The 27,896-nt window shown below is 44.4% G+C and overlaps 1 protein-coding gene across 1 annotated transcript in view; it reads left to right on the top strand.

Moving 5' to 3' along the window:
* LOC146356273 (uncharacterized) overlaps nucleotides 1-22,471 on the top strand; it is a 57,311-nt gene extending 34,840 nt beyond the window's left edge. Inside the window, exon 3 of the mRNA XM_084831869.1 lies at nucleotides 13,600-22,471. Within this exon, the coding sequence (XP_084687995.1) occupies nucleotides 13,600-14,963 (1,364 nt within the window). The 3' untranslated portion in view covers nucleotides 14,964-22,471. The remainder of the gene's footprint in view (nucleotides 1-13,599) is intronic.
* Nucleotides 22,472-27,896: the final 5,425 nt, after the last annotated feature.

The following is a 27,896-nucleotide window of genomic DNA, read 5'->3' as shown; positions in this document are numbered from 1 at the left end:
GGTGGCATTGAAGCCTGGGGCATGTTTTTTTTCTCCTTTCAGCCCGACATTGCTTTTTACTTTCAGTCCGAATGTTGTTTTTTTTGCTTTCACTTTGCTGCATGAGAGGTTAGTGAAATGCAGGGTCAGTGCAAGCATCAGTCTGGTTACCAGCTCTTGGAATTTTTTTCCACAATTCCCTCCTGGAATGCTCTGGCCACCGGCCTCAGATTTTTACGCCTGTTAGCTTTTGCACTTCTGCTTCTCCTTCTTGGCTCTTGTCTAATTCTTTTATTGCCATTAACCGTATTTGTGCAGATTGTATAGATTTACTAGTCTTTCTAGGACAGAGCTTCAAGCAACAGCATAAGATGCACAAAAACATGCAAAAGAAAGAAAAAGAACAGTCCTGTGATTACTTAACTCAGCAAAGTTTTCATCCATTCTATTGGGGGGAGGAAGACAAAACATTTTCATTAGACAAAACGTTGATTAGAGCCAGTAATCTTATTGCAGCAGACCTGATTCGGGCAGCAGTGCCCATCATGGGAAACAGAGTTCTCCAAAACGATTCAGTCGATGGGCTTCTAGAAGTCAATTTCTTCTTGGGCTGCCCTGCGATAATTATGCACCTTTTCAGAAAGTAATGTATTAATGACTATTGACAGGCATTGAGACAGCGTTCAGAACAGTTCTTTATTCAGCGAGGAGGCAGGTTTTTTATAATCCTTATTGCTACACGCAAAGTACTGACCTGCTTGTGTTGTAAACAATTTACTACATTTGTGAGACATCATCCATTGCTAGTAGAAGCCTGTGGAAGGTGGGGTTTTCTTTTGTACCCAAGTGCCATTTGCTGACTTGGCTCCATTTTTCTTATAATTTATTATACACTTGCAGGTACTTAATTGGAGAGTTTCATTACCTTGCCAACAACTTGACTGATTTACCTCTCTTGCCACTCTGAAGGAAAACTGTACCAAGGTGTTTCTGGTGAAAGTTGAGGAGTCAATGCGAAACAGACACACAGAACAACAATAAATATAACTTTGCTAGAATAACTATGCATGATTGCAGTATTTAAATTGAACGAATACACTGAGCACTTAGGAGTAAACGTTAGATAAAACCGTCAGTCTTGGATTCTTCTTAAAGCAAAACAAAATAAGCCAGCGCTCCAAATATGCTCGACAATATCAGAAATATAACAAAACAAAATTGAGCAAAACTGTCTCCCTCCTTTTGGGAGTACATCATGCAAGGTATTGCTAGACGACGGAATATATTATCTGGTTTATTTTTTTGGCTTGATCAATTAGTGTGTTATTACAAATTTCTTTAGTTGTGTAACCCTCAGTCAGCAATTCACTTAAAAACGTAAAGTCTTCCAAGTCTTCTGGGATTCCTCTTTATCCGACAGTCTTGGGATTAGCTGTCTGTGTCTTGCTTTTGTCTGCTTCAGGGGTAGGATTGCCGGTACCTGCTTTGCAGATCTGGATCCTGAGTTCTCCAGTTGGGTCAGCAATTTCCATCTGCTTCTGGGCTGGACACCCTTGTTGCATCACTCCATTTGAGAGTGCTGTCCCTGTCCCTTGAAGTTGTCTCTTTGGGGGCTGGATCAGATGGTGCCAGCCTTGGTGTGGGCGCACGTTTACACTGGGAAGCATGTATCCAGGAGTTGATTCCTGCTAGCTTGACTGCAGCGTGGGAGTCCAGCAGCATCTGGTATGGTCTTTTTCACCGTGGTTCTAAGGCAGGTTTTCTTTGGTGTTTCCTTATGTAGACCTAGTCTCCAGCTTGAAGCGGGTAACACTGTTCGCTTACTGGTTCAGACGGGTGTGCATTCTTAACCTGTGAATGAAAATTACTAACAGCATGCATCAATATTTGACTATTTCATTTTGGGCTAGTTTTAAACCAGGTACAGTGGGCGGTGCAGTGAGTGTTCTTACTAGGGTTCTTGTAATGATTTCATGAGGACTTAGTCTCTATTGTCTGCTTGGGGTGGCTGTCACGGCCACTAAAGCTACTGGAAGAGTTTTGGTCTTGGTGGGAATTGTCAGGGCATCTTGACTTGCAGCCTTGAAATGCTTCTGTCCATTCAGAACACAAACAATTAGTAATATGTATTCATAGCCAGCCTATGTGATAGGTTTGGCAGGCTGAGCAACATGTACAGACGTGGGCCACAGCAGCCAAACATTTTGGAGCATACCAAGCTTTCTGAATTGTCATATGTATCCCCTCTTTATAACGCTCTGGGAGCTACTAAGCGGCCATCTTGGGAACACCAGAGGGAGTCATAGTGCAAAGGCAACTTGCAGAGACCCATTTTTTCTTCTCATGTTCTGGTGCCAATGCTTGAAAGACAGCTAAATGAGAAAAATCAGAAGACAGGTCAGCCATCAGGGCATGGAAAATTGCTTTGGGCTGTGGAACAGACAGGGCAAGGCGTTTAACATGGAGCATGGCAGTCAGCAAGCGAGTTACTTTTAGCTTCAAAGGTGGAGGCTTTGGAATGGCCTTCACATTTTATGATGGCAAGGTGAGCAGGCAAGAAAAGAGCATAAAGAAAGCTACAACGTAAGGACTGGGTTTTTTTAAAACTGAACTGGGAAAAGTAAAAAAAAGCCACGTTGTTTCCACAGTTGAACAAAATCATGAACGACACCAAAAGCGTAACGGGAGTCAGTATAGATATTGACAGTTTTGGCTTCAGCTGCATAGCAGGCACGAGCGAGAACAAAGAGTTCAGCTACTTAAGCAGAGCGGACCTGAAGGAGAGGAGCTGATTCAAGGCACTCATAAGAAGTTACAACAGCATAGTCAGAAACCAAAGTCTCATCAGTGGCTGGCTGACATGAGCCATCTACAAAGAGAATCAGATTAGGATTTAAAATTGGAGTGTCAAAAATCAAGTCTAGATTACGTAAATAAAGACATTAAGGCAACACAATCATGAGATTTACATTCATCTTGAAGAGGAAGGAGAGCAGTGGGGTCTAGAGAACTACAACGATGAACAGAAATATGAGGCACAAAAAGTAATGAGATTTCATAAATCATCAGCCTGGCACAGAAAAGATGCTGGAGTTCTAAACTGTAAAAGGAGAGATTCCCCAGCATGAGGGACCATGAGTTTTGCGGGTGAATAAAGAACAATATTTTCAGACTGCTCAAACCAGTCAAGCTGCAGTTTCAGTTGCATAAAGACAGGGAGAAAGAACTTGACTACCTGGATCAAGAGAGACACCGAAATAGACAACAGAATGTTATTTAGACCTGTGCTCTTGGGTGAAAACGCCAGTGTAGTGTAGTGGTGAGAGTGACGGACTGGGAGCCGGGAGATCCGGGTTCTAGTCCCCACTTGGCCATGGAAGCTCACTGGGTGACTTTGGGCCAGTCACAGACTCTCAGCCCAACCTACCTCACAGGGTTGTTGTTGTGAGGATACAACGGTGAGGAGGAGGATAATGTAAGCCGCCTTGAGTTCCTTGCGAGAGGGAGAAAGGCGGGGTATAAATGCAATAAATAAATAAATAAATAAAATAAATAACTGGCAGCCTGAGAGCAGGGGTGGCTGCTAGAGCTTGCTTAAGGATTTCCAGCATGAGAAAACTAGGGAATAGGGACTGAAACAGTTTTGCAAGTAAGTCCGGACAGGTCATGGTGGAGAGTTCTGACAAAATGTGGTCCACTGGAGAAGGAAATGGCAACCCACTCCAGGATTCTTGCCAAGAAAACCTCATGGAACGTATCACAAGGCTAAAAGATATGACGCTGGAAGATGAACCCCTCAGGTCGGAAGGCCGGAGAGCAGGGGCGGCTGCTAGAGCTTGCTTAAGAGTTCAAACAGCATTTTCAGCATGAGAAAACTAGGGAATAGGGACTGAAACAGTTTTGCAAGTAAGTCCTTGGAGCGGTAGAGCACAACAGAAAAGAATGTTCGACAGAGAAGGTTCTAATAATATGGGGGGGCTGTATAATAGGGAGAGGAGCAGGCTGATTAAAAAGGCTTACAGCTTGAACAGTTTTATTTGTTAGTGAAATCAGGCTGTTAAAAACAGAAGGCTGTATAATAGATATTGAAGCACTGGTGTCAACTAAAAAGGAAGCGGTTTGTCCATTTACTTTCAAATTTACCTGACAAACATCAGAAAGGGGCAAAAGAGGGGCAAGAATAGCCCGTTCCCCTGTACCTTGATGCAAGCAAAAGGCAGGGAAAAGGTGTAAAACAAAACCCTGTTGGCTTTGTTGTTTCGCATCTGAGTAGATGGGCTATTTGTCAGGGCCAGTAACACCTGAATATTGCTTTAAAGACTTGAGTGAGTTTGGCCCTGTAAATCTCGTTTCATCTCGTTTCTGTTCGCACTTCAGAATTAGCTACCCAGTCCAGTTTAAGGGTAAGAGCAGTGAGTATGGATTGAGCCATTTGCCTGCATATGATCTGACAGGCAGCCAAATGTGCTTCTGTGGATGGGAGATTTGGGGGGTCTGGCAGGGGTGTCTCCTTATGCTGCGTCTGCCCACTTCTTCAGTTGAGCTGGGAGAGCAATAAGAAGACACAGCTGGTACAAATCAGACGGGCCTGGAGTACAGGTTTCACATACCGAAACAAACTCTTCCTGAAATGTCTGGGGATCTCCTGCTGGTTTAGGGAAATCTTTTACAGTAGCACACAATTCAGCACATGTCTGGGGCTTGCAGAAGTTTGCTGTGGGCAAAGGCTGTGCTTGGTGTTTCTGCCCGTTCCAAGCCTGTTGGAACCAAAAGAAGAAGCGCTCTTCTTCATCTTCAGGATTCCAAGGGCCTTCTTTTTCCCCACTAAGTTTGTTTGCTTTTACATGGGATATGGGATGGCTTTCTCTTAAGGAGATCAACCACAACACGGGAACATGGGTGCTGGTCATCGGCGGTACGCTAAGCAGTATCTAAGCTTACATTCCTTTGCATTTTTCCTTTTTAAAAATTATGTTAATTTTTTTTCCCCAGGACACTAGCTAGAAGTCAGTCTTTCTTTTGTGGCTTCCTAAGGCTCCTCTGAGATGGACAACTTTGCCCATGTCAAAGGTTCCTTCAGCTGGAAACGGTTTACTGGGGTTGTCTCGGGTATAAAAAAATTCAGATTTCCAGAAACTTGCAGGTTTGCTTCCGATAAAGTGTGCAGTAAAACATGCTGGAGTGCCTTTGGGAGGGACAGAAACAGGGCGCGCCTTTGAACCAACAGACCCCATGAGATTAACCAGAGGGACCTTCGGAGACACAGAAGGTGGGGGCTTTGCGGTTCGCCAGAGTGGTGCCGTATGCAGAGACACAGAAGGGTTGCTTTGCTGAAATTTAGAGCCCTTGCGTTCTGAAAAAGCGGACTTGGCGATTTCCAGTTGCGGCTGCCCTAAATCCAGACTCAACATGCACTCCTCGATGTTTTCCTTTTAGCCTCGGGGCTTTTGAAGGGCAGCAGGCAGGATGCTTGTCCGAGACCGCAGGCTTGCCAGGAGGTACCCACTTGGCCATCGGATGCAATCATACAACAGTGGACGATGTAGGCCACACAAGACAGGTCTCTTTAACAGTGACAGATCCTCCCAGTTAACCAGAACAGAACAGTTCCCCAGTTATAGACCCGAGACAAAAACAGACAGAAACAGGAAAAAAAGAACGTGAACGTGAGCCTCAAGAGCTCAATAGCCGCGAAAGTCGGTAGTGAAATCCAATAACACTGGCAACTCACACTGGGAGACAGGGAGGTTCAAAGGACCTCAGATAGGCGCTTATTCAGTGTCCCGAAGAATGGGGAGGGGGTTGCCCTAGCTACGGATTGCTCCACTTACCTGGCTATCTTGGTGGAGCCTCCAGGTTTGTCGAAGAAACCTTCACAGCTCATTCTGAATGTTCGCCTCTTTAATCAAAGAAAACAAAAGAAAGAAAAGGAAGCATATGTATGTGGAGATTCGTATAAAAATCTTGTAAGGAGGTTCTCCACATCTGCAATTCAAACGAAGCTTTTATACAATGAAAAAAGGCGGTACAGTCATGGCTTATTCTGATTGGATTCAGAGCACTGCAGAGGCAGGACAAGTTGTATAATAGTTCTGATGGTGGTGAGCACCACAAAGCAAAACAAGGAGCGTGAGTTGTCAGTGTGACAAGCAGTTCTTGTCGTTCTGGTTTTATCTGGCTTTTCCAGTGGCATTGAAGACTGGGGCATGGATTTCTTTTCTCCTTTCACCCCAGCATTGTTTTTTTCCCAGTCTTTCAGTCTGCATGCTTTTCTTGCTTTCACTTTGCTACATGCAGGGTTAGCGAAATGCAGGGTCAGTGCAAACATCGACTGTCTCTCTTATTGCCTGCTTGCATCGCCTTTGTGCAAGCTGTGCTCCCTTTTCTTTTCCTCACTTGGGCAAGACTTCCATTTTCTGAAGGAAGCTCTCTTTTCTCTTGTTGTTGTTGTTCAGTCGTTCAGTCGTGTCCGACTCTTTGTGACCCCATGGACCATAGCACGCCAGGCCTTCCTGTCCTGCGCTCTCTCCCGGAGCGTGTTCAAGTTCATATTCATTGCATCGGTGATGCTATCTAGCTATCTCATCCTCTGCCGTCCCCTTCTCCTTTTGCCTTCAGTCTTTCCCAGCATCAGGGTCTTTTCCAGAAAGTTTTCTCTTCGCATTAGGTGGCCAAAATATTTTAACACTGCTGGTTAACCATGCCAGCGAACTCTTGGACTTGGTGCCTTACAAATCTGAACCTTTTCTTCCTGCATCACCATCTCATCCACACATGGAGACTCGTGAGCGTTGCCTGTCTAGCTGGCCCTGCACATGGAATACCATTTCTTTAGACATAGCCGATAAGATTTATAAGGCTGTGAAGACCACATTTGCTTAATGTGCTGGTTTGACTCGCATTTAAGTGCTAACTACAAGCAGCTAGGGAATGGAACTGTTCTATTATGCTCTCTCTCGTGGGACCAAGCCATGCCCACCCCGCTTAAGTGAGCTCTTGGTATTAATATTTTGAATTGCCTTGGCCGTCTGTTTTTACCAAAGAGCGGCAAAGAAGCATATAAAGTATTAGTACAATGCCTGTGCATTGTGGAGTGGAACTGGAAAGAAAACCTAATACAGAGATTGTTCAGTGGTGTGATCTGACGTGTCCACCATTTCGATTTGAACTCAACCAATTTGTTTAACAGACTGCTCAGAATCAGGTCATTGGACTGTTTAAACCAGGCATGCGTACTCAAGAGTGGTGGGGTTAACATAAGAACATAAGAGATGTGCTGGATCAAACCAAAGGTCCATCTAGCCCAGCATTCTGTTCACACAGTAGCCAACCAGCTGCTCATGGGAAACCCACGAGCAGGACATATGCAAGAGCACCCTTCTGCCCATGTTCCCCGGCAACTGGTGTACATAGGCACACTGCCTCTGATACTGGAGTTACCATAGAGCCATCAGGATGTATAGCCATTTATGTCCTTCTCTTCCATGAATTTGTCTAACCCCCTTTTAAAGCCACCCAAATTGGTGACCATCACTACATCTTCTGTTAGTGAATTCAGTAGTTTGACTATGCACTGTGTGAAGAAGTACTTAATTTTATCTGCCCTGAATCTCCCACTGATCAGCTTAATGGGATGACCCAAGGTTCTAGTATTATGGGAAAAGGAGAAAAATGTTTTACTATCCACTTTTCCCATACTATGCATAATTTTGTACACCTCTATCATGTCTCCTCTTACCCTCCTTTTTTCCAAGCTAAACAATCCCAACTGTTGTAACCTTCCCTCATATGGGAGTTGCTCCAGCCCCTTGATCATTTTAGTTGAAATTTTCTGCACTTCTTCCCATTCTACACTATCTTTTTTTAAAACATGCAATGACCAGAACTGTATACCGTATCCTAAGTGTGGTTGCAACATAGGTTTGCATAAGGGCAGTATGATATAGAGAGTTTTACTTTCAATTCCTTTCCGACATATGACTAACACGGAGTTTGCCTTTTCCACAACAAACATACGCAGGGTTGATATCTCCATCAAGCTGTCTACTACAACTCCAAGATCTCTCTCTTGGTCAGACATGGCTAGTTCAGATCCCATCAGCTTAGACCTGAAGTTGGGTTTTTTTGGCCCAATGTGCATCCCATTACCCTTGCTTACATTGACTGGCATTTGCCCTTAGGATGTCCATTCCCCCAGGTTGGAGAGATCCTTTTGGAGCTCCTCACAATTGTTCTTTATTTTAACCACGCTAAATAATTTGGTGTCATCGAACATGACCACTTCCCTGCTCACTCCTAATTCTAAAGCATTTCTAAACAAGTTGAAAAGCATTGTCCCAATACAAACCCCTGTGGGACCCCACTATTTACTTCCCTCCATTGGGAGAATTTACCATTTATCCCTACTCTCTGCTTTCTGTTCTTTAACCAGTTACTGTTCTATAAGAGGACCTCTGCTCGTATTCTGTGACTGCTAAGGTTGCTCAGGAGTCTTTGGTGACGCACTTCATTAAAAGCCTTTTGGAAGTCCAAGTAAGTAATATATCCTGGATTTCCCCTGTACGTTTATTTATTTACACTCTCCAAGAACTCTAAGGGGCTAGTGAAACAGGACTTCCCTTTGCGAAAGCTGTGTTGATTCTTTTTCAGCAGGGCTTGTCCTTCTATGTGCTTACTCATTTTAACTCCCTTGACCTGCCCAGTTCAACTTCCTTTTGACCACTTAGCTCATTTTAGAGAAGTTTCCTCTTTTGAAGTCAAATGTGATTGTGTTGGAATTCCTTGGCAATTTTCCACATAGACATATATTAAATCTGATAGCACTGTTGTCACAATTTCCAAGTGGTTCGACCACATTTACATCTCTTACAAAGTCCTGGGTGACACCGCTTAAGATTAAATCCAGAGTCACCTCCCCTCTGTTCAGTTCCATAACCAACTGTTCTAGGGCACAGTCGTTTAGAGCATCCAGAAATGTAACCTCTTTGTCGTGACGAACAGGCGTTTATCCAGTCAATGTGGCGGTAATTGAAGACACCCATTATTACAACGCTTCCTCATTTGGAGTCCTCCCTGACTTCATTTTCCATCTCAAGATTACCCTGAGGATTCTGGTCTGGCGGATGGTAGCAAGTTTATTTATGTACATTTCTTACAACATTTCTATATCACCCAATAGCCAAAGCTCTCTGAGCATTTCCCAGCAATTAAACCCATAACATAATAAAATACAATAGAAAATAGAAAAGCTAAATTGTTGTTGTTCAGTCGTTAAGTCGTGTCCGACTCTTTGTGACCCCATGGACCACAGCACGCCAGGCCTTCCTGTCCTCTGCTCTCTCCCGGAGCGTGCTCAAGTTCGTATTCATTGCTTTGGTGATGCTATCTAGCCATCTCATCCTCTGCTGTCCCTTTTCCTTTTGCCTTCAGCCTTTCCCAGCATCAGGGTGTTTTCCAGTGACTTTTCTCTTCGCATTAGGTGGCCAAAATATTGGAACTTCAGCATCTGTTCTTCCAATGAGCAGTCAGGGTTGATTTCCTTTAGTATTGACTGATTTGACCTCCTTGCAGTCCAGGGGACTTGTAAGAGTCTTCTCCAGCACCACAGTTCGAAGGCATCATTTCTTCGACGCTCAGCCTTCCTTATAGTCCAGCTCTCACAGCCATATGTTACTACTGGGAAAACCATAGCTTTGATTATACAGACCTTTGTCGGCAAGGTGATGTCTCTGCTTCTTACTATGCTGTCTAGGTTTGCCATAGCTTTCCTCCCAAGGAGCAAGCGTCTTTTAATTTCATGGCTACAGTCACCGTCTGCGGTGATCTTGGAGCCCAAGAAAATAAAATCTGTCATGGCTTCCATTTCTTCCCCTTCTATATGCCAGGAAGTGATGGGGCCAGACGCCATGATCTTAGTTTTTTTAATGTTCAGTTTTAAACCAGCTTTTGCACTCTCCACTTTCACCCTCAACAAGAGGCTCTTTAGATCCCCTTCGCTTTCTGCCATTAGGGTGGTATTGTCCGCGTATCTGAGGTTGTTGATAATTCTCCCAGCAATCTTAATTCTGATCTCTAATTCATCCAACCCAGCATTTCTCATGATGTACTCTGCATATAAGTTAAATAAGCAGGGTGACAATATACAGCCTTGTCGTACTCCTTTCCCAATCTTGAACCAATTGGTTGTTCCATGTCCGGTTCTTACTGTTGCTTCTTGACCCTCGTACAGGTTTCTCAGGAGACAGGTAAGGTGGTCTGGTACTCCCATCTCTTTAAGAATTTGCCACAGTTTGTTGTGATCCACATAATCAAAGGCTTTAGCGTAGTCAATGAAGCAGAAATAGACGTTTCTCTGGAATTCTCTTGCTTTCTCCATGATCCAGCGAATGTTGGCAATTTGATCTCTAGTTCCTCTGCCTCTTCGAAACCCAGCTTGTACTTCCGCTAGTTCTCGGTTCACATGCTGCTGAAGCCTAGCTTGTAGGATTTAGAGCATAACCTTGCTGGCATGTGAAATGAGCGCAATTGTGCGGTAGTTTGCACACTCTTTGGCATTGCCCTTCTTTGGAATTGGGATGTAAACTGACCTTTTCCAGTCTTGTGGCCACTGATGAGTATTCCAAATTTGTTGGCATATTGAGTGCAGCACTTTAACAGCATCATCTTTTAGGATCTTAAATAGCTCAGCTGGAATACTGTCATTTCCGCTAGCTTTGTTGTTAGTAATGCTTCCTAAGGCCCACTTGACTTCACTCTCGAGGATGTCCGGCTGAAGTTCAGTGACCGCACTATCATGGCTATCAGGGACATTCAGATCTTTCCTGTATAGTTCTTCTGTGTATTCTTTCCACCTCTTCTTAATCTCATCTGCTTCTGTTAGGTCCCTGCCTTCTTTGTCCTTTATCATGCCTGTCTTTGCACAAAACTTTCCCTTGAGATCTCCAGTGTTCTTGAAGAGATCTCTAGTCCTTCCCATTCTGTTGTTTTCCTCGATTTCTTTGCATTGTTCACTTAAGAAGGCCTTCTTGTTTCTCCTTGCTATTCTCTGGAACTCTGCATTCAGTTGGATATATCTTCCCCTTTCTCCCTTGCTTTTCGCTTCCCTTCTTTCCTCAGCTACTTGTAAAGCCTCATCAGGCAGCGACTTTGCTTTCTTGCATTTCTTTTTCTTTGGGATGGATTGAATTGCTGCCTTCTGAACAATGTTACGGACCTCCATCCATAGTTCCACAGGCACTCTGTCTATCAGGTGTAATCCCTTAAATCTATTCCTCACCTCCACTGTATATTCATCAGGGATATGATTGAGGTCATACCTGAATGGTTTAGTGGTTTTCCCTACGTTCTTCAATTTAAGCCAAAATTTTGCAAGAAGCAGCTCATGATCTGAGCCACAGTCAGCTCCAGGTCTTGTTTTGACTGACTGTATAGAGCTTCTCCATCTTTGGCTGCAAAGGACATAATCAATCTGATTTCGATATTGACCATCTGGTGATGTCCATGTGTAGAGTTGCCTCTTGAGCTGTTGGGAAAGCGTGTTTGCTCTGATCAGCATGTTCTCTTGGCAAAACTCTATTAGCCTTTGTCCTGCTTCATTTTGTATACCATGGCCATGCTTGCCTGTTATCCCAGTGATTTCCTGACTTCCTACTTTGGCATTCCAATCCCCTATGATGAAAAGGACATCTTTTTTTGGTGATAGTTCTAGAAGGTGTTGTAGGTCTTCACAGAACCGATTAACCTCAGCTTCTTTGGCCTCAGTGGTTGGGGCATAGACTTGAATTACTGTGATGTTGAATGGTTTGCCTTGGATTCGTACTGAGATCATTCTATTGTTTTTGAGATTGTCCCCCAGTACTGCTTTTCCCACCCTTTTGTTGACTACGAGTGCTACTCCATTTCTCCTAAGGGATTCTTGCCCACAGTAGTAGGTATAATGGTCACCTGAATTAAATTTGTCCATGCCTGTCCATTTTAGTTCACTGATTCCCAAGATGTCGATGTTCAATTTTGCCATCTCATGTTTGACCACCTCCAGCTTACCTTGATTCATTGATCTGACATTCCAGGTTCCTAAATAATATTGTTCTTTACAGCATCGGATTTTCTTTTCACCACCAGACACATCCACAGCTGAGTGTCCTTTCGGCTTTGGCCCAGCCGCTTCACTCTTTTTGGCGCTACTTGGAAATTCCCTCTGCTGTTCCCCAGGAGTATTGGACACCTTCTGACCTGAGGGGTTCATCTTCCGGCGTCATATCTTGTAGCCTTGTGATACGTTCCATGGGGTTTTCTTGGCAAGAATACTGGAGTGGGTTGCCATTTCCTTCTCCAGTGGACCACATTTTGTCAGAACTCTCTGCCATGACCTGTCCGTCTTGGGTGGCCCTGCACGGCATAGCTTATGGCTCCACTGAGTTACGCAAGCCCCTTCGCCACAACAAGGCAGTGATCCATGAAGGGGAATAAAATACAATATAAAATCAAAAAGCTAAATACTACAATATAAAAGTACAGATTACAATAGCAGCCGTGCAGAGATTTAAAATACAATAACATATTTAAAGCGACAGAGCTAATGTTCCTAGTATTAAATTAGTTTTGGAGCCTGGTATTCTCACCCACAATGCTTCTTTTTATTTATTTATTTATTTATTTATTTATTTCATTTCTATACCGCCCAATAGCCGAAGCTCTCTGGGCGGTTCACAAAAACTAAAACCAAACAACAGACAATAAAACAATTTAAAATATATAGAACATTAAAACCACAATATAACAATACAACCACAATAAAACCTAGCAGCAGTACAGGAGTTTAAATAGGAGTTTCTATGAAACGGTCTGCCCCTTTTAAGTTTTCTACTCAGCGCTATGCTCTATTGGACATACACAGCAACAGGATATTGGGTGTGAGATTTGGAAGGATGAGGAGGATGCAGGTTGATGGGATCAGAGAGTGCAAAAAGCAGTTCAGATGGAGAGTCCTGGCTCAGGGCTCAGTACTGAGGATCATGAAAGTCTCTGGGAACTTGTGGCTTGCCTAGGTCATGGCCTTATAAAGATGTGGGCTGCTCCTCTCCCTAGTTCTAGAAGTTTCTTCTTGGGAGGAATTGGGCAAACTCTCCTGAATTTCATTGTATGGATGCTGCAGCAGCCTCACAGAAATGAAATGAATGTGGCCTTGGAAAGTATTTGATTTACTCTGCAGTGGGCATAGCACCTCTTTGGTGTCGTGGCTTTTGATCTTGCTTTTGGGGATACGTTTGATAGGTTTAGGGAACTGAAGTATTCCCTTCTCATTGATTCCCCAATTTGCAGGCACCTTTCTCATTTGTACTCACGTTCTGTTCGTGTTTTTCTTTCAGCCGGGGATGTGTGGGAGAAAACAAATGAAAAAGCACATCAGGTGTCCAAGGAAAGCAGTAAATGGCCAGACATGGATGAGAATGTTGGGAATCAAGAGGGGATGAAGAAGCTGGAGGGAAATCAAAGAAATAAGGAGATGAATAAATGTCTTTGATGCTGACCAGCATGAAATTATGGTACAACAAAAAGCACCCAAAGAAAAGAGAGCGAAGAAATGCCCTGTGTGCGGAGAAACATTCACTCGTAAATCAGCCTTGGATGATCATTGTAAAACCCACACAGTAGAGAAAGGATATAAATGCCTTGAGTGCGGAAAGTATTTCAGACAGAATTCTGTCCTTCTCCGCCATCAGAGAACGCACACAGGGGAGAAACCATTTAAGTGTCTGGAGTGTGGAAAAGCATTTAGTCAGAGTGGGGCACTTACTGTCCATCAAAGAATACACTCAGGAGAAAAACCATTTAAATGCTTGGAATGTGGAAAGAGATTCAGCCGGAGTGGTGCCCTTCAATCCCATCAAAGAACTCACACCGGGGAGAAGCCATTTAAGTGCCTGGAGTGTGGAAAGAGCTTCAGCCAGAATGGTGCCCTTCAATCCCATCAAAGAACTCACACCGGAGAGAAGCCATTTAAGTGCCTGGAGTGTGGAAAGAGCTTCAGGTGGAAGGTGTGCTTTGCAACACATCAGCAAATTCACACAGGGGAGAAGCCATTCAGATGCCTGGAGTGCAGAAAGAGCTTCCTGTCCAGGCGCAGCCTTGCTCGTCATCAGATAATTCACAGAGAGGACAACCCATTTAAATGTGTGGAGTGTGGAAAGAGCTTCGGCGACAAGCGTGACCTTGCAACTCATCGAAGAATTCACACAGGAGAGAAACCATTTGAATGCTTGCAGTGTGGAAAGAGCTTCAGTTACAGGCAAAGCCTGAACAGCCATCAGACAACTCACACAGGAGAGAAACCATTTAAATGCCTGGAGTGCGGAAAGAGTTTCAGGCTAAAGGGTGCCTTGACAACACATCAGTTTATTCACCGGGTGAGAAAAGAATATCCATGCCTCAAGTGTGGAAAGAGCTTCAGTTGCCAGTCTGCTTTTATTTACCACCAGAATACTCACACAAGGGAGAAACGCTATCAATGTGTGGACTGTGGGCAGAAATTTTGGGACAGAAGTGCCCTGAAGTGCCAGCAAAGAACTCATACAGGGGAGAAGCCATTTCAGTGCTTGGAGTGTGGAAACAGATTCCACCAGAGAGGTGCCCTTCAATACCACCAAGGACGTCACATGCACATGTCTTCGGAGGAGGAGGGGTCTGATGGTCTGGAACAGCCCTCTCCCACAATAGACTTGGGGCAACAGGAGGGATCCTGTGACAGTGATACCTCGTCTGAGGTTCCCAGCAAACAACTCAACCCTGTCGTGAGCCCAGCCATAATTCCAAATTCCCTACCCGCAACCCATGGCTTACCAGAGTACCGATCCCAGTGTATCAGGTGGGATACTCAGAGCCATGGTGGCACTGTGTTCCTGACTCCCAGAATGCCCTTTCGTCCAGGAAATACACATGAGGAAGGGCCTACTCAGGAGGAAGGGTCTACTGAGAGTTACGCATGAAGACAGAAGTTGCAGCTGGTGCAGAACGCGCCTGAATAAAGGCAGCCGTCAGTGAGACCACATCGCTCCAGTACTGAAGGAGTCACACTGTTTATCGGTTGTTTTCCGGGCCCAATTCAAGGTGATGGTATTGACTTTTAAAACCCTATATGGTTCTGGCCCAGTCTATCTTAAGGAGCGCCTCCAACAACACGAGGGACATGGCTCAACAAGATGGGTTTCGGACGGCCTACTGTCTGTCCCATCAGCCAGGACAGCTAGGCTGGTAAAGACTAGCGAAAGGGCCTTTTCTGTGGTGGCCCCCACTCTGGAACCCCCCCCCAGTGACCTCCGCCATGCCCCCTCTTTGATGAGCGTCTGCTGAGCTTTGACAACCTGGCTGTTCAGGTGGGCATTTGGGGTGGGTTAGGGTTTTTTAGAGCAATGTTGTTTTGTTCAGTTGATTATGTAAATGTGTTGTATTTTGTGCTGTTATTTATATTGTACACCGTCTAGAGTGACAGGCAGCTGGCCAGATGGGCAGCTAATAAATCTAATAAATAAATCAATATTTATTTCATACAGCCAGGCAGAGAGGTGAGCTTCGGTGGGGGCCAGCAAGCGATAAGATTATGGTCTTCCCTGATTATACAAAAGAAATTGCTGATAGAAGAAGACTCTTTTACCAGGGTGAGAAATCTCGAAAAGCAAATCAATTTGCAGTACCATATCAAATGTCCTGCATATCGGAGGTTGTTGATAATTCTCCCAGCAATCTTAATACACGACTGAACGACTGAACAACAACAACAACAACGATCAAATGTCCTGCCACATTTTGCATTTTTTCGAAGGCCAGCTGAAGGTGTTTTATGTTCTGACACTGCAGAATCATTTCTCACTGGCATCAAAATTAAAACCAAGGATCTGTCTACCTCAGTTCCTTGAATCCTCAGCTAGGTTTTTTTGTTTTCTAGCCAGTATTTCCATGTCTTGTTCTGGCTTTGCACCGGTCTTTGCAACAGCCCAGACTTCATTGTATCACATTCTATTGCTTCTTCCTTTCTCTCTGTCTCTTTTTCTTTTCTTTTCCCCTTTCTTTCTTTTTTCCTCTTCCATACATATAATCACAAGTAGATGTATATATGTATGTAGATATTTTGATTAAACATAGGTTAGATGTAATTATCCGATCAAACATAGATTTATAAGGTGTTCATTCTCTCTCTCTCCCCCCAGATAAAATATTACCTTAAATACCCATTTGTTTTTAATTCTTTTTAAAATTATTTTTCATGCTGCATAAATCTGTTCATAATCTTGCCCTGTGTATGCATTCAATATGTGAGAGGAGCCTAGCTGAGTACTGCAGTTGCATGTCGGTACAAATGGAAGGCAAGTGCTTCTATTTTTTGTTTCTATTCAGTTTTTTTTAATTTGGTTGCGGGTTTTTTTTTTAGCACTTTTTCATTTCGGAATTAGATAAAAGATTCGGACAGAAGTTGGATGATTTGATTTTTATGGGGGGGGATTTTCAATTATTGTTTATACCTTTGAGTAATGTTAAAAAATTTCTCAGTTTCTATATAATAAAAATTCTGATCATGTTTGAAATGGTTAGTCCTAAATGTAAACTAACAATGTATTTGATATCCTACTTAAGCTATACAAACTTAGTTATTTTTTGGAAATCTGGAAAGATGTGTTTGGGCCGAGGAGCAAGGAATTTGCTTTTGCTTTTTCAATGCTTAACGTGACTTCATGGAACGTCAAGGGGCTGCGAAATGTAAATAAGCAGAAAAGAGTTCTAAGTTAAAAGAGCTTAATGTTGGTATGGCTTTATACAAGATATCCATTTGATGGCTATAGATGGACACATACTGAGAAAGGACTGGGTTGGTGATGCTTATGTTACAGATACCTCAACACGGCATAAAGGGGTTGTGATTTTAATTCATTAGCGACTTTCTATTTCAGTTCAACGGCTGTTTCTTGACACTGAGGGACATTTTTTGATCCTGGTTGGGAAATGTATTATTTCATTTCATGTATTATATTGCTATACTGCCCCATAGCCGAAGCTCTCTGCGCGGTTCACAAAAATATATGGATAAATTAATTGCTATGATCAATATATATGGGCCTAATATTAATTCTCTGGTTATATTTCATGGTTGTTTTGCTAAACTGGTTGATATCCCTTAAGATTATTTGATTGTGGGTGGGGACTTTAACGAGGTCTTAGATCCTTTGTTGGATAGGAGTAGACCTCCTCCTAAGACCCAATCTGCGGTGAGACTGGCACGCCAGGCTTATATGATGGAATATGGTTTAACGGATGGTTGGAGAATTTTTCGTCCTGCTGACAGGGAGTATACTTTTATTTCACCAGTTTACCATCATTGCTTTAGATTAGATGATCTTTTGGTCTCTACACCTTTGTTATGTCAAAGAAAAGACTGCAAGATTGGTGCATTGGCACTGTCTAGCTGTGGGACGTCGGAGTGGGGAGGGGTGGATGCCAGACGACGCATTCCGACACTTCCGCCCTCCCCGCCCCCAGGAACACCGTGTTTTTGCCACTCCGTGCTCTTCTGAGCACAGAGTGTGGGGCCGATCCACGCTGCCTACGAGGCAGCACAGGGAGGGGGTGTATGTTGGTTCTCAGGGAACCAACCTATCCAATGGCCGTTAGGTCACTGACTAGCAGCCACAGGATTGCACCCTTAAACTCTGAAAGAACAGACGAGGCTGCCATCATTTCCTTGGATACAGAAAAGGCCTTTGACAAAACACGCCCTGTTCCTAGCCATGTTTGCGCCTTTGTATAAAAGATCTAGCCACCATTTGTCAAACCAATTTCTCCTGCTCGGGCAAATGTATGGAGTAGATACCTCAAATTCATGAAGGGAAAGGCTGCCAGTGGCCACTATGCGGGCTGCGTGCTGCCTCTAGTTCCACCAATGGCTTGGTGCCTCCCCAAAGGCTTGGTTACTGGCACAACGCACCGGAAGCCAAAATATATTCGTATCTTTGGCCAGCTTCTTTTGCTCTGCGCCAAGGGCTTCTGAATTAAATTTGGCCCTCAGGACCTTGGAAAGAGGTCCAACACCCCTTCAAGGAATCCCTAGGGAAGTCCTGCACTGCATGCATCTAGTGTGCCCCTTCCCTTCTGGGATTCTGCGGACTCCTGCTGGCTCAGGGATGCTGGTGAAGAGTGGTCTGCTGCTTCTGAAGGGCTGGCAGTGTTCCAGATATTGCACCTGCCTCCCTCCAGATGTGTTGGACTACATCTCCCGTTAGCCATGCTGACTGGAGGGAGCCACCAAGAAAAATTCCCCTATTAAATGGGGAGTGAAATTATGTTCTACCCCTTCCTAAGGCCTGTGTGAGGGAAGTAGACTGTTAAGGCATTTCTATTGTTTCTCTCCTCTGTGGGTCGCCCAGGTTTGATTTACAAGCACACGTTTTTCTCCACACAGGGTATGTTCTCTCTCTCTTCTTCGGGTGTTTGTGTTGTCCAAACATTGTCTGCCACATCTTCCATTTGCACTGTGTCTTGCGCTCTCTTTTGTGGTTGCGCCATGCGCCATCCCACTGCATCCTCCTCATCCTACCGAATCTGGGACCCAGCTTCCTGATACTTGATGCTGGTCGAATGAATACACAATCAAGCCAAGAGGTGTGTTACTGCCAGGCAGAGACAAAGGGGGGCTACAGCGTAAAGAATGCTAGGAAAGCGAGTTTCTCTGCTTCAGCATGTTGTGAATTATGGATGTTTTCTGAATTCTGTACACTGCCTTGAGAGAGCTCTTTTGCCTTTTACATGGGCGGTAAGCCCTTTTTAATGCGGTCAGGTTTGGGGGGCGGGAGTAAGTCTTATCCCCCAGTTAAAGGCTGTCTTCCCTTATCTTGCTCTTCCCAACACCCTCCTGAGCATGGGACCTTCCCACAGTCGGGCTCCAGTCTCTGCAAAGAACCTCCGAAGCCTTCCCAGAAAAAACAGCACTGGAAGGGCTGCGCTTAGCCCGAATGGCTCAGGCGCACCCGCTAGCCACGTATCCCCTGTCTGCCCCCGCCCGTTCAGGCGAGTAATGGAAACAGGGACGAGCCTTGCAGCCCCCCGCAAGGAAGGGAAAGCCGGAGTGCGGGCCACTAGGCCCTTGGGAGGGGGCTGAGGGGCAGAACCTGGCCTGCCCCCCTTCGCTGAGCCTCGGGCGCCGGGAGCTGCCAGCCAGGCGCGCTCTGCTGTGACCACTTGGCCTTCCCTCTGGATAGGTGGACCGCAATTCCCATCCCTCCCGGCCAGCCGAAGCGATTAAAACTCAGGGCGGGCGGCCCCGCCGGCGGGGCGCGATGGGAGCCGCAGTCTAGCGCAGCTGGCGGGCGCGGGCAGGCGGAGGCGAAGGACGGGGCTGCTGGGCGGTCCGCGGGTCTCTTCCGCCCGGGTAGTTGTGCGGGAGGAGGAGAAGCGCCTCCCGCCCCCCTGCGGCCGGAGGGCTGCTTCGCGGCCGGCCTCCCCGGGAGAGAGCCCGGAGCCCGCGGGCCGCAGCCCGCCCAGCTGGAGGGCCCGCGCGGCGCCTCCCGAGAGGCGGAAGGCCCGTCCGCGGGGCGGGGGGCAGCGGAAGTGCCCCGCCCCGCCCTGGGAGGGCTGCGCCGGCGAGGCTCCCTGGGCGCTCCGGGCTGGAGGCGCGCCCGGCCGGCACTTCGGCGCTGGCGGCTCCGCGCCTGTGTGTCGGGCCTCCCGGGCGCCCGGGCTGGCGCCGCGGTGCAAGGAGCGCCGGCCCCGGGGGCCTCTGCAGGGGCCGCGCGACGGGCGCGCCTGACTCGCCCGCGGACGGCGGCGCCGGCAGTCCTGGCCGCCCGGTTCCCTGAGCGCGCGCGGGGAGCTGCGCACGGGCAGCGCGAGTGCTTCCTCCTCGGTTCGGGGCCGAAGGGGCTCGGCTGCCCTTCTTTGGCCTCCGTGGCAGCAAGACGTCAGGGCTGGTGGTAAAGACGTCCTGGGCAGATTCCTCTGGTTTGCTCCGTGAATCGTTTTAATCACACCTGAAAACACCCACGTGTCCCTCTCCATCTGCTGTGAGTGGGAGAATCGCTTCGATCTGTACATTATTATTATTATCATCATTATTATTTATATTTCTATTCTGCCCCTTAGCCAAAGCTCTCTGGGCGGTTTACAAAAGTTAAAACATTAAAAGACAATATGCAAACTTTAAAAACCATTTATATAAAACATTCAACCAGCGTATAACTAAAAACAACTTTGAACTAAAACCAATTTGTTTAAAAAATCCAGCAATAAAACACAGATTAAAAAAAAGCACTGCTTAAAAATAACACGCAAAAATCAGCAAAAGGAACAAAAGTTCTAAAAAGGGAAGGCCTGCTAGAATAACAGCGTCTTTAATGCCTGCTTAAAAACCTTCAGCAAGGTCAGAGCAGGCGCATTCAACCAGCAGGTCATTCCACAACTGAGAGGCGGCAAAAAGAAGCTCCTCTCGCATGTGGCAGCCAGTCTCACATTAAGCAGCCGCAGCAGACAGCCCTCAGAGGACCTTAGGTGGCGAACTGGGACGTAGAGGAGAAGGTGCTCCGTAAGGTACCTTGGACCTGGACCACGTAAGGCCTTAAAGGTAAGAACCAACACTTTATATTTTGCTCGGAAACAAATTGTTGAAGCGGTCTAACAATTGCTTCTTTTAAACATGATGGAAAATTACCTTCCCTTAGGTAGGCATTCATAATAGCAAAAATTGCTTTACCCACTCTCCTCTCCCTGGACTACAAGCCAGAATGGGCAGGGATTGAGAGGGCAAGTTGTCTTCTTGACCAGACCAAGCAGCTTGTCCACATTATCAGTAGTCACAAGCAGAAAATAATCCAGTTTAATTGTGCAAGCAGAGTTGCTGGACACCCTGCTGTTGATTTCTGACCCCACAACATTGTCCAAGTCAGCTCATATCCAAGAGATTTTATCCCTATGTGCTTACTCATTTTAAACCCCTTGACCCGCCACTTTGTACTTTCTTTTTACCAGTCGTTTACGACATCCAGAAATTTAACTTCTTTGTCGTGACTGGAACATGTATTTATCCGGTCAATGTGGGGGTAATTGAAGACACCCATTATTATTACAACACTTCCTCATTTGGAGTCCTCCCTGATTTCATTTTCATTTCAAGATCACCCTGAGCCTTCTGGTCTGGGGGATGGTAGGATATTTACTTACATATTTATTTATTGAATTTCTATACCACCCTATAACTGAAGCTCTCTGAGCAATTCCCAACAATTAAAACCTTATATTACATAATAAAATGCAATATAAAATGTAAACACTTAGTACTACAAGATAAAAGTACAAAGCACAATAAAACCTAGCAGCAATGCAGAGCTTTAAGATAGAATAACAGATTTAAAACAACAGAGCTAATGTTCCTAATACTTAACTAGTTTTGGAGCCTGGTATTCTCACTCACAATGCTTCTGTGAAAGACTCTGCCCCTTTTAGGTTTTCTGCTCTGCTCTGTGCTATGCTCTATTGGATATATACAGCAACACCTCCTCCAGTATGCCCTTCCCTGTTCTTCCTGTATGGTTTATATCCAGACATGACCTTATCCTACTGGTTCTCTCCATTCCACCAGGTTTCTGTAATGCCCACTATAGCTACATTGTCCAAGATCTCAAGCAGTGGTGTTTTCTGGCCCTGCAACTCTGGGGAAATCCTTTTCCCAGGAGATTTTGACTTTCAGATTTTGGACGTTATGTTTTCAACGTAGAATGAGCAGTGGTGTAAGTATGCCAGAAGACTGTAGGCTACTGTATTACCATAACATTTGCATATCATTGTATGTATTGATTTTAAAATACTTAACATCTACGACAGAAGAGCTCTCTCATGGCAGTATAGAAAATTCACAAAACATCATTAAGGTACAGTTACATTTAAATATAAAGTCCACATCCCTGCGGTGAAGAAGCTCAACTCCCTAGCATCCTTCACACTGTAGCCATAATTTTTCTCTTGGTAGCAATACACCTCTGCCTGATAGTATATTCCTTAGATCAGCCAGTTAATTGACGGGATGTTGGGTGCCAGATTTGGAAGGAAGAGAACGATGCAGGTGGATGGGATCAGAAAGTGCAAAAAGCAGTTCAGATGGCTCAGATGGATCCTGAAAGTCACTGTGAATTCTTGGCTTGCCTAGATCATGGCCTTGTAAAGCTGTGGGCTGCTCCTCTCCCTTGTTCTAGAAGTTCCTTCTTGGGAGGAATTGGGCAAACTCCTGAATTTCAGTGTATGGATGCTGCAGCAGCCTCACAGAAATGAAATGAATGTGGCCTTGGAAAGTATTTTGATTTACTCTGCAGTGGGCAGAGCACCTCTTTGGTGTCGTGGCTTTTGATCTTGCTTTTGGAGATAAGTTTCGTTAGGTTTAGGGAACTGAGGTGTTCCCTTCTAATTGATTCCCCAAGTTGCAGGCACCTTTCTCTTTTGTACTCATGTTCTGTTTCTGTTTTGCTTTCAGTCGGGGATGTGTGGGAGAAAACAAATGAAAAAGCACATGTCAGAGGAAAGCAATAAGTGGCCAGACCTGGGAGAAAATGTTGCGAACCAATATGGGATGAAAAATCTGGAGGGAAAACAAATCAATAAAGAGTTGAATAAATGTCTTTGATGCCGACCACCATGAAATTATGGTACAACAAAAAGCACCCAAAGAAAAGAGAGCGGAGAAATATGTGTATGGAAAAACGCTCACTCATAAGTCAGCCTTGGATGATCATTGTAAAACCCACACAGTAGAGAAAGGATATAAATGCCTTGAGTGTGGAAAGAGTTTCAGGCAGAGTTCTGTCCTTCTCCGCCATCAGAGAACGCACACAGGGGAGAAACCATTTAAGTGTCTGGAGTGTGGAAAAGCATTTAGTCGGAGTGAGGCACTTACTGTCCATCAAAGAATACACTCAGGAGAAAAACCATTTAAATGCTTGGAGTGTGGAAAGAGATTCAGCCAGAGTGGTGCCCTGCAATCCCATCAAAGAACTCACACCGGGGAGAAGCCATTTAAGTGCCTGGAGTGTGGAAAGAGCTTCAGCCAGAATGGTGCCCTTCAATCCCATCAAAGAACTCACACCGGGGAGAAGCCATTTAAGTGCCTGGAGTGTGGAAAGAGCTTCAAGTGGAAGGTGTGCTTTACAACACATCAGCGAATTCACACAGGGCAGAAACCATTCAAATGCCTGGAGTGCAGAAAGAGCTTCCTCACCAGGCACAGCCTTACTCGTCATCAGATAATTCACAGAGAGGACAACCCATTTAAATGTGTGGAGTGTGGAAAAAGCTTTGGCGACAAGCATGACCTTGCCAGTCATCGAAGAATTCACACAGGAGAGAAACCATTTGAATGCTTGCAGTGTGGAAAGAGCTTCAGTTACAGGCAAAGCCTGAACAGCCATCAGACGACTCACACAGGAGAGAAACCATTTACATGCCTGGAGTGCGGAAAGAGTTTCAGGCTGAAGGGTGCCTTGACAACACATCAGTTTATTCACCGGGTGAGAAAAGAATATCCATGCCTCAAGTGTGGAAAGAGCTTCAATTCCCAGTCTGCTCTCAATTACCACCAAAGAATGCACACAAAGGAGAAACGATATCAGTGCGTGGACTGTGGGCAGAGATTTTGGGACAGAAGTGCCCTGAAGTGCCAGCAAAGAACTCATACAGGGGAGAAGCCATTTCAATGCTTGGAGTGTGGAAACAGATTCCACCAGAGAGGTGCCCTTCAATACCACCAAGGACGTCACATGCACACGTCTTCGGAGGAGGAGGAGGGGTCTGATGGTCTGGAACAGCCCTCTCCCACAATAGACTTGGGGCAACATGAGGGATCCTTTGACAGTGATACCTCATCTGAGGTTCCCAGCAAACAATTCAACTCTGTCGTGAGTCCAGCCATAATTCCAAATTCCCCTCCCGCGACCCATGGCTTACCAGAGTACCGATCCCAGTGTATCAGGTGGGATACTCAGAGTCATGGTGGCAGTGCGTTCCTTACTCCCAGAATACCCTTTCTCCCAGGAAGTACACATAACAGCTCCCCTACAGCTCTTTGACTCCATTTACAGGTGTGAGGCAGGAGAAACTATTTTAAGTGTCTGGAACACCACCTATGCCACCATTGGCCCGCTTTGCAGAGGTTTCTAAAGCTGCGACTGTGGGAGAAGAGTTACTTGTTTTGATGATAAAAAACATTTCTTCCCAGTTATCTTTTCAGTCAAAGCAGCTTGAACAGTTGAAATGGATTCAGGATTCCATCAATACTCTTTAGGGGTCTTAGATTTGATAGATGTTTGTTTTCAACAGATGGAGTCAAAAATCGATTTGCTTGAAGCTCATGAAACTGCAATGGATGCTTCTCACATTATCTGCACAAATTTCTCAATTAGAAGCCGTGGCTCGGAGAGCTAATCTGTGTATTCTTGGCCTTAGAAAGTTGGCGACAGACCTCCATCTTGCTGAGTTTATGGATAAATTTCTGCATGAGTTATTGGCACTGCCTTCTGATTTTCCACTTGATACTGAGTGTGCTTATTGTGTTCCTGGTTCTGCGTGAGGTTCTAGAGCAGAGCTGATTATTGTTCAGTTTCTGTGTGCCTCCGGTAAGGAATATCTGCTGCGTACAGCCAGGCAGGGAGGAGAGCTTCGTTGGGGGCCAGCCAATGATAAGATTATGGTCTTCCCTGATTATACTAAAGAAATTGCTGTTAGAAGACAGTTTACCAGCACGAGATATCTTGCAAATCAAATCAGTTTGCAATACCATATCATATATCCTGCTACATTTTGCTTTTTTTTTTTAAGGCCAGCTGAAGACATTTTATGTTCTCACATTACAGAATCATTTCTCACTAGCTTGAAAAGTAAAACCAAGGATCGGTCTTCCTAAGCTTCTTGAATCTCCAGCTAGTTTTTTTTGTTTTCTAGCCAATATTTCCATGTCTTGTTTTGGCTTCGCACTGGCGTTTTCTGATAGCAAGTCTTGGTGACAGGCCAGACTTCATTGTATCGCATTCTATTGCTTCTTTGTTTTTGTTTTGTTTTTATTTTCTCTTTTTCTATTCTTCCCCTTTTTATGTCTTGCTTTCTTTCGTTCTTTTTCCCCCTTGCATATGTATCACCACACATACATAATTTGTGTCTGTTTGTGAATATTTACATATTTTGATTAAACATAGGTTATATGTAATTATCACATTGAACATAGTTTTATAAGGTGTTCTCTCTCTCTCTCTCTCTCTCTCTCTCTCTCTCTCCAGATAAAACATTACCTTAAATACCCATTTGTTTTTTTAATTCTTTTTTATTATTATTTTTCTTGCTGGTTAAATCTCTTTGTAATCTTTCTCTGTGCATGCATTCATAAGCACAAATGGAAGGCAAAAGCTTTTTGTTAAAGTTGTTTTATTTTGGTTGAGGGTTTTTTGGCACTTTATTTTTGGAATTATATAAAAGATTTAGACACAAGTTGGATTATTTGATTTTTATTGGGGGGGATGTTCAATTATTGTTTGTACCTTTGAATAATTTTTAAAAGTTTCTCAGTTTCTATATTAAAAATTATTCTGATGATGTTTGAAGTGATTAGTCCTAAATGTAAACTAACAATGTATTTGTTATCCTACTTAAGTGATACAAATTTAGTTATTTTTTGCAAATCTGGAAAGATGTGTTTGGGAGGAGGAGCAAGGAATTTGCTTTTGCTTTTTCAATGCTTAACGTGACTTCATGGAACGTCAAGGGGCTGCAAAATGTAAATAAACAGAAAAGAGTTCTTTCTAAGTTAAAAGAGTTTAATGTTGATACAGCTTTTTACAAGAAACCCATTTGATGGCTGTAGATGGACACATGTTGTGAAAGGACTGGGTTGGTGCGGTTTATGTTACAGATACTTCAACATGGTATAAAGGGGTTGCAATTTTAATTCGTAAGCAACTTTCTATTTCAGTTCAGAGGGTGATTCTTGACACTGAGCGGCATTTTTTTATCCTGGTTGGGAAGTATATGGATAAATAAATTGTTGTGATCAATGTATATGGGCCTAATGTTGACTCTCTGGTTATGTTTCATGATTGTTTTGCGCTTATAATTATTTGATTGTGGTGGGGTTTATCGAAGTCTTAGATCCTTTGTTGGTTAGGAGTAGACCTCCTCCTAAGACCCAATCTTCTGTGAGACTGGCACTCCAGGCATACATGATGGAATATGGTTTAACTGATGCTTGGAGAATTTTACATCCTGCTGACAGAGCGTATAATTTTATTTTACCAGTTCACCATAATTGTTTTATATTAGATTATTTCTTGATTTGTACATCTTTGGTAGTCAAATAAAAGATTTGAAGATTGGTAGTGTCAGATCACACCCCAGTATGTTTGGAACTGCAATTTTCTGACACCTCTAGGGCCCCCAGTCTTTGGTGCCTTAACATTTCACTACTTAATGATGGGAAGTTTAAACTCAGATATTAGCTGAACTGACAGAGTATTTTAATACTAATGAGCGTACGGCAAGTTCATGTGCCATTGAGTGGGAGGCCAGTAAAGCTTTTATAAGCAGTCAAATTATTGCTTATGCTTCTTACCAATTTTTTTTTTAACAAATTCAACAGATGTTTTTAAATAAGTTGAAATCTCTTCAACTCAGTTTGCCATTTTCCCCTACTGCACAACTTTTATCAAGAGCTGCAAAATGCTAAGCACGAGTTGAATAATATTCTTTCACAGCAGGCAGAATTTGCTCTGACTTGTTTACAACAGGTATATTGGGAAAATGGTGAACGCCCTAGTAAGATTTGAACTCATTCAAAATAATTAGGTGTTCCTTGACCATATGCCTCGTCAAGGAGAAGCCGAGGATGAAACTTTTGAAAAGCAAATTGCCAATGTTTTAAGGAAGCATGATGTAGTAGTAATGGGGGACTTCAGTTTCCCCGATATTTGTTGGGAGACAAATTCTGCAAAACATAGCCCCTCCAGGAAATTTCTGACTTGTATGGCGGATAACTTCCTCCTACAGAAAGTAGAGGAAGGAACTAGAGGATCGGCTATCCTTGACTTGATCCTAACCAACAGAGATGACTTAGTGGATCAAGTAGCAGTTACAGGAACTCTGGGGGAATGCGACCACGTTGTACTTGAGTTCTTGGTTCTAGGGGAAGCAAAAGCCGAGTGTAGTCATAGAATCATAGAATCATAGAATAGTAGGGTTGGAAGGGGCCTACAAGGCCATTGAGTCCAACCCCCTGCTCAATGCAGGAATCCAAGTCAGAGCATCCCTGACAAATGGCTGTCCAGCCTCGTCTTGAAGGCCTCCAGTGTGGGAGAGCCCACCACCTCCCCAGGTAATTGGTTCCATTGCCGTATTGCTCTGACACTCAGGAAGTTTTTCCTGATGTTCAGTTGGAATCTGGCTTCCTGTAACTTGAGCCCATTATTCCGTGTCCTGCACTCTGGGATGATCAAGAAGAGATCCTGGCCTTCTTCTCTGTGACAACCTTTCAAGTACTTGAAGAATGCTATCATATCTCCCCTCAAACGCGCCAAACGCGTACCCTGGATTTTAGGAAAGCTGATTTTAATAAACTCAGAACAATGATCAGTAAGGTCCCACGACAAGCGATGCTAGCGAGAAAAGGAGTCCAAGATGGGTGGGAGCTTTTAAAAAAGGAAATTCTCAAGGCACAATCACAAACAATTCCAACAAGAAGAAAAGGTGGAAGACAACAGAAGAAGCCAATGCGGCTTCACAAAAAACTTAGAGATGCCCTGAAAACAAAAAAGGACATATATAGGAAGTGGAAAGAAGGCCAAGTAACAAAGGAAGAGTACAGGCAGGGATGGCGTCAGGAAGGCTAAAGCTGAGAACGAGCTGAGATTAGCGAGGGA

Source organism: Heloderma suspectum, chromosome 2, assembly GCF_057233095.1.
Source record: "Heloderma suspectum isolate Gila_16-S chromosome 2, 16-S_ref, whole genome shotgun sequence".
NCBI classification, from domain to species: Eukaryota; Metazoa; Chordata; class Lepidosauria; order Squamata; family Helodermatidae; genus Heloderma; species Heloderma suspectum.
This window is presented reverse-complemented; position numbering and strand designations above follow the sequence as displayed.